The sequence below is a fragment of the Triticum aestivum genome, chromosome 5B, assembly GCF_018294505.1.
Source record: "Triticum aestivum cultivar Chinese Spring chromosome 5B, IWGSC CS RefSeq v2.1, whole genome shotgun sequence".
Lineage (NCBI taxonomy): Eukaryota > Viridiplantae > Streptophyta > Magnoliopsida > Poales > Poaceae > Triticum > Triticum aestivum.
This window is the reverse complement of record NC_057807.1, coordinates 380,412,817-380,419,882: the sequence shown is the minus strand read 5'-3', so window position 1 is coordinate 380,419,882 and position 7,066 is coordinate 380,412,817. Positions and strand designations below refer to the sequence as shown.

The 7,066-nt window shown below is 53.4% G+C and overlaps 1 protein-coding gene across 1 annotated transcript; it reads left to right on the top strand.

The window, feature by feature from the left end:
- Positions 1 to 567: 567 nt before the first annotated feature.
- On the top strand, positions 568 to 4,317 carry LOC123111953 (probable GTP diphosphokinase RSH3, chloroplastic). Its single transcript, XM_044532834.1, has 6 exons — positions 568 to 1,734; positions 1,832 to 2,017; positions 2,503 to 2,963; positions 3,068 to 3,226; positions 3,305 to 3,656; positions 3,750 to 4,317. Exons 1-6 carry the CDS (start codon positions 1,045 to 1,047, stop codon positions 4,053 to 4,055), a joined length of 2,154 nt encoding a protein of 717 aa, XP_044388769.1. The 5' UTR covers positions 568 to 1,044; the 3' UTR covers positions 4,056 to 4,317.
- Positions 4,318 to 7,066: the final 2,749 nt, after the last annotated feature.

The following is a 7,066-nucleotide window of genomic DNA, read 5'->3' as shown; positions in this document are numbered from 1 at the left end:
AATAGTGTCACGGCTAAACTTATCCGCTTGATCGAATGGCAACTGCAAACCGTGTACTAGCCGGTTAATCAATTCAACGGCGGATAAAGATGATGTCCGCGCATCAAATACATCCAAAGACAAAACTATGTTTGCAAAAGGCTCATATATGTGAATGCAATCACATTAGTTTATTAATACAACGATAAAATGAAATAATGTCACTGTCTTTTTAGGGGGAAAATAATGTTACTGTTAAACATGTGCCACTTGGTCGAATAGGAGCTGCATACCATAAAACACAGAGCCTTATTTTCCCTATTGCATAATATCTACTCCTTCCGTTCCAAAATAGATGACCCAATTTTATACTAAAGTTAGTACAAAATTGAGTCATCTATTTTGAAACGGAGGGAGTAGTAGTACTAGTCAATAAGTTGGGGTAAAATTGTAGAATAATGCGTGCAGCCTGAATTACCGTGCACGTAGATAACGCGAGATTCCTGCGCCCCGGAGGGCAGTTCGGGCATTCACACCCCTGCCGCCTTCCTATAATTGGCAAGGAGGGCCCTGGATTCTTTCACTTCACGCACTAAAATCCACACGCCGCGAACGCAGAGGAGAGGAAGCAACCCAACGAATCCCAACCCAGCCCAGAATAAACACGCGACGCAATTCCCCAACCCAATTCCTGCTCCTTGCTTCTTCCTCACGCCGCACGGGATAATCTTCCTCCTCCCCTCCCCAAATCCGCTTTATTAGCCCGCGCCCCGATCGAAAATCCATCCGCCCTCGATTCCCCCCGCCCCAAGCACTCCGCTTCTTCGAGCTCACGATTCCTTCGTTCGTTCAGGAGCCCCCCGAATGCGCCGACTCCATCCCGCCGGGACCAGATTCTGACGCCAAATTCGCTCGCGCTCTTCCGCCCCGCCGATTCGGGTTCGTCTCCGGCCGGGATCCTCGCTCGCCCCCGGCCGCCGTCCAATTTGGTGTGGATAGTTGAGAGGCTCTGAGCTTCTCGATTCGAGCTCGTCGGAGGGGAGAGCGTCTCGGATTCTGGCGACCATGTCCCTGTCGGCGATTTCCCTGTACACCGCCCCGCCGGGCGCCGCCTACTCCTCTTCCTCCTCCGAGTTCGACCTGGGCTCGCGCGGCTCGACGCCGTGCAGCACCGCGGCGCCGCCCCCGCCGGCCGCCTCCCACCGCCCGTCCGCCGGCGCCGGCGCCGGCGGCCTCTCCTGCCTCTTCTCCTCCCCGGCCGCGGCCGCCGCGCCGCCCCGCGCCCCGACGCACGACGAGCTCGGCGCGCTCTGGCACGACGGATCCGACGACCTCAGCTTCGGCGGCGGCGGCGGCTACTCCCACTCGCCCTCGCCGCTCAAGTGGCGCGACCTTCACCACCACCACCACAGCCCCGTCTCGGTGTTCCAGGGGCCCTCGTCATGCTCGCCGGCCTCCCGCAGCCCGTCGTCGGCGTCCTGGCTCACCGGCCGCGAGCGCGACCGCCTCTTCTCCGGCTTTGTGCGCAACGCGCTCGGCTCCTGCATCGACTACGTCCCGGCCACCAGCCCGCGGCCTGAGGTCGGCGGCGGCGAGCTCGCGTTCGAGCTCGACGAGAACCTCGCGGGGGCGAGCCCCGCCTGCGAGCCCTACGCCCAGGAGCTCCTCGCCAGCGCTCAGGCTCGCCACCGCATCTTCCACGAGGAGCTCGTCGTGAAGGCCTTCTTCGAGGCCGAGAAGGCCCACCATGGACAGGTGAAACCCCGTGGCCCGATTATCACTTTCCCGTGTTCAATAATTTCTGGATTAATCGCTAAATCTCGTTTGGTTTGTTCTTTGCTTCTATGATCAGACGAGGGCGAGCGGCGATCCATTCCTGCAACATTGCGTGGAGACGGCCGTGCTGCTGGCCAAGATCGGAGCGAGCGCCACGGTCGTCTCTGCTGGGCTTCTGCACGACACCATCGATGATTCATTCGTGGATTACGATCACATCTTCCACATGTTCGGTGCCGGCGTGGCTGATCTCGTGGAAGGGGTACGTGTTCCTCTCCTCATGGATTTTGACCATTGTTTTAGAGGGATCCGGATAATGGGTTTGGTAGCTAGTGCATTCGTATTCTTTGGTATCCTCAAGCTGTTGGCTGGATCTACTGCCATTATTGTGATCTAGATTATGATGGCCTGCAGCATGCCTCGCTATATTTAAGCCAAATGATCATGTGCATTTCCCTTTCACCTTCATTATCTTATCATTTAGCTAATAAAATTTGTTGGATGAAGCCCAACGTATGTGACTTTTATGATACAACAAAAGTTGTGATATGTTTACTCTGTTCCTTAATCTGCGCTTTTGCTTTGATCATACTTGCAATAACTCGTCCAAAGATTCAATTCACACTACAATTATTGACTTCACTTTTATGGCATGGAGTGTGGGTTTCAATCCACTGTTTTGTACTTTCGGTAGCTCGCTGCCATGTTCTATCTTGCAAGCTAATAGTTTCTGTCTAATCTGTTCAGGTTTCGAAGCTGAGCCACTTGAGCAAGCTTGCTCGTGATAACAACACGGCAAGCAGAACTGCTGAAGCAGATCGCTTGCATACAATGCTCCTTGCAATGGCTGATGCACGGGCTGTTCTAATAAAGTTAGCAGATCGTGTGCATAACATGAGGACCTTAGAAGCCTTGCCTTTGGTCAAACAACAAAGATTTGCTAAGGAGACCATGGAGATCTTTGTGCCTTTGGCCAATCGATTGGGGATTGCTAGCTGGAAAGACCAGCTGGAAAATCTTTGCTTCAAGCACTTGAACCCGGAAGAGCACACGGAGCTGTCATCCAAATTCGCAGAAACCTTTGATGAGGCGCTAATCACATCTGCTGTGGATACACTGGATGAAGGTCTTAGGGAAGCAGGCATCTCATATCACAATCTTTCTGGAAGGAACAAGAACCTTTACAGTGTTTACTCCAAGATGCAGAAGTATGTATTGCGCACATCTTTGCATTATACGCATATGGTTACAAAACATGGTGATGAACCATTGTTTTCTGTATGTTTGCTAATTGGTTTTGGCACATCATCAGGAAGAATCTGACAATGGATGAAGTCCATGATATCCATGGCCTGCGCCTCGTGGTTGAGAAGGAGGAAGATTGCTACCGAGCACTCGATGTTGTCCATAAACTCTGGCCCCAAGTCACCGGAAGATTCAAGGACTACATATCACGGCCGAAATTAAATGGGTATGCAGCTTAACTTCAATACATCCATTCGACCTTCGGTCGTTTGCTAGAGTTTGCGCTGATTTGCTTGCTATACAGGTATCGTTCATTGCACACGGTTGTCATGAGCGACGGTGATCACACGTTCGAAGTCCAGATCCGCACAAAGGAGATGCATCTACAGGCCGAGTATGGGTTCGCTGCGCACTGGAGGTACAAGGAAGGCTCGTGCAGGCACTCCTTCGTGCTTCAGATGGTGGAATGGGCGAGATGGGTGCTTACATGGCAATGCGAAGCATTGAACAAGGAACATTCATCGTCCCAAGCAGCAGGCGATGCCATCAAACCACCTTGCCCGTTTCCCCTGCATTCGGAGGAATGCCCTTACTCGTACACCCGCCAATGCAACCACGAGGGACCCTTGTTCGTCATCTTACTCGAACATGACAAGGTGAGAGCCCAGAATGTTTTGTTTTGATCACATGGCTAAAGCCGATCATCTTTAGTTCTAGTTATCTGACATTGTTCATCCTTGTGGTTTCAGATGTCCGTCCAAGAATTCCCAGCAGGCTCGACCGTAATGGACCTGATGCACCGCGTCGGGGCCAACAGCCCGAGGTGGAGCCCCTACAGCATACCCATGAAGGAGGACCTGCGGCCGAAGGTGAACCACGAGCCCATAAGCGACCTGGGAAGGGCGCTGAGCATGGGGGACGTGGTGGAGCTGACCCCGGCCCTCCCCGACAAGTCGCTGACCGAGTACCGGGAGGAGATCCAGCGCATGTACGACCGCGGCGGCTTCGCCCTCGCCGCCACCCGCAGCGGCAGCGGCGGCTCGAGACGCCGATGACCCCGCGGCACTCACCGCAATGTTAATGTTAACAAACAAGCTGTTGTACGATGATATGTCCGAGTCCAACCCATTCAATTCGTTGTAAATACATACAGACTACATAGTCTAATTCTTGGCGGCCATGATGAGGCGCTGTAGCCTGTAGGAGCACCCCCGGATGCAAGGGGGGAGTCCACCAGCCCTGGCTGCAAAATGTGTACACTAGCATGCAGAACAATGTATAATATGACAAGAGTCGTTCAAGTTTGATTCGGCTTCAGCTTCTGCTTGCCAGGATCTGTGGAGAGGAGCAACCTGAGCTTGTTTGTATTATTGCGATGAAAAGATCCTGTGATGGAATGCCATGCCGGGTGTGCAGCTCCAGAACCTGTGGCCTGAACTGAATCTTGATGAGAGCTGAGAGCTGAGAGCTGCAGTGACATCAGATTCTTCGGCCCTCCCTGTGGACGAGAAGATCCTGTCGTGTCCGGTTGCGGTGAGGCGTATGTTTCCGTGGAATCGTCCAGGCTATAGGAAGGTAGGGTGGTGGGAGGAGGAGAGAGACCTCTCGCGTGTGGGTGGTGGCCAAGCCGTGAATCTTGGCCCGTGGGCTCCACGGCCTCCACCGCTGTCTGTACGCGTGGTGCGCAAGGCTGTCTGTGGTGGCCGACGGGCGAGGCGACGGGGGTCTCTCCCGCCCGCCAGCAACGGTTGGTGACGGCCAGCGGCACCCGTCGACGGGCACGTGCCGGCCCATGGAACTCTTGCGACGGTTACGTGCCTCCGGTCTCGCCGACCCGCTGTTGAGTACACTAATCCTCCATAAAAAGGATATACTAAGTTTGTCCACTAATCATAATCACACTTTAACCCGTACTACTACTGTGTCGTGGCGTCCCCGCCGTACGCCAAGGCCAAGGTTAGATAAGGATTGCTACTAGAACACGCGTCCTCAGATTGGACTATCATAATCCATTTCGAACAACCAAAAGTAATGCAATGCAACATTAAACAGGTGCTACAGCCCCGTCGTCGCATCCCGGTCCCGTACTCCCGTTAGCCAAGGTTGAAGGCAAATTTAGCTGCTTCTAAACCAAGATATTATCCCTGGGCGAAACGACACGCCGAGCGCTAGTCAGCAGATAAGAAGAAGCCGTTGCCTTGCCCCCTTGCCGACTGTAGCCGAAGCGTGAACGTGTTACCCTCCCTCCTCCCCGCCTGGTGTCTACGTACGTCTCCTTTTACGTCGACGGCGACATGTCGACACTTGTGCAGGGAAGGGAACCAGCACGGTGGCGACGACACCGCCACTTGGGTCACCACTTGCGTTGACGTGGGCCGTGTCCACTCTGACGTGGACATGTCCTTCCGGGTGGGTGTGGCAACTGGCAAGTGACAAAGATCCTCGCCGGCCGGCCGGGGTCTTGCGTCCATCGCCAGGAATTTCGCGGCGTGGCAATGGCGAGTGTGTATCTACGACTACGAGTACAAGCGTCTGCGCGTGTGTATTGTGCCTCGTGTTGCAAATACGGAGTTTGACCGTGGCCAAACTCAGCCAACCTGCTGTTAATTTGGTAGCTAGTAGAGAGTCGTCTGGGATCCTAAGATTGAAGATTCTACCGTTTGGTTTACCGCATTAGGTCTGTGTGGGAGCAGCGTGGAATCAGTGACTATTCCCTCTGTTCCTAAATATAAGTTTTTTTTTAGATTACAATACCAACTATATACACTAAATACGTCTATATACATCCGTATTCATACATGCTTAGGTAAATGTAAAATTTCAATCAAGACGTAAAAGTTTACCAGCACGAGTCGGAGCTTGGGAGGTAGTCCAGGAGCGGATGCAGATTGTAGTCTACATCGACGACAACTGCAAGACGAAACGTGTGCTGGGTTCGTAGTTCGTGGATGGCAGATATGGTTTCCTCCTTCGGCTTCTTAGTTGTGGTGGGGTGCCATATCTGGAGTTCGATGGCGTGTCTGGGGTGTTGCCCCGGCCTGATTCGTTCAACGACAATGACTTCACTTTTGGTGAGCCACCCTGGAGGCCCGCAAAGGTGTATATCAGCGATGGAGCCGCGTCGAGTTCGGGTGAGGAGGTGATTCGTCATTCTTTTGTTCGATGGCTGCTATGGTGGTGCCGGAGGCAAGTGACGGGCGTTGGTGTCAAGCTCGGAGACGTTCTGCTATCTTTTTAGTTTTATCATGTTGGTCATTACATGACTTATACTTTGATCTTTATAATATGAATAAGACACGTATTACCATGCAAAAGAAGTCGGTTAGCTCAGGGAGGACATAAGCAGAAATACTCACAAATTATCATCCTTTCCAGTCACTTTTCGACTTGCTTGGGGCTGATGTGGTTTTCATGCATCTCCACACATTTAAACCATATTTACACTCATTGTTGTCTAAATCTCAGTCAGGCACAAGCGCCTATCGGCGTTCTGAGAACGGGGGTCCCCAGACTTGCCTGCCTGCAGCGTGCGGCGTGGCTCAAGTGGTGGCCCAGTGTGGCCCATCTTCGTCTGCTCAAGCTCAAGACCCTCGCGAGGGGCCAAGCCTCGCGGAGCGGACGACGGAAGGCTTCCTCAGGAGCGGCCTCACCAGGTAAGCTCGCGAGGAGGCGGAGAGATCAAGGCAAGGGTACCTCGTGAGGTGCTCGTGACGCAAGCCATGGCGATCGAGACCAGGCGGGCGCCAGCCTGTGCAGTGTCCTTGTTTCCTCTTTGGTGCAAAGGGGGCAAGCGCAGGCGTGGAGTACCGAGGCGTCAAGTAAAGGTTACCATTTCAGTGCAACGAGACCAAGACTAGCAGAGCGGCAGGACGGAGATCACCGTGAAGCCCAAGACGGCGTCATCACTAGTACCTTTGGCAGCCGAAGACCAACTTTAGCCAGGATAAGTTGTACTAGATGTTCCCCTTCAAAATGGTCGTTGTTGGCGCCCTTCCCGCTCAATATTTGGGAAGAGGACCAGGGCCTCTATATATAGGGTTAGCCACCACCAAGGCAAAAAGGAGAG

Coding starts and splice junctions, on each gene's coding strand:
- LOC123111953 (XM_044532834.1), top strand. CDS start 1,045: ATGTCCCTGTCGGCGATTTCCCTGTACACCGCCCCGCCGGGCGCCGCC. Junction 2,018..2,502: donor TGGCTGATCTCGTGGAAGGG/GTACGTGTTCCT, acceptor TAATCTGTTCAG/GTTTCGAAGCTGAGCCACTT. Junction 3,227..3,304: donor TCACGGCCGAAATTAAATGG/GTATGCAGCTTA, acceptor CTTGCTATACAG/GTATCGTTCATTGCACACGG.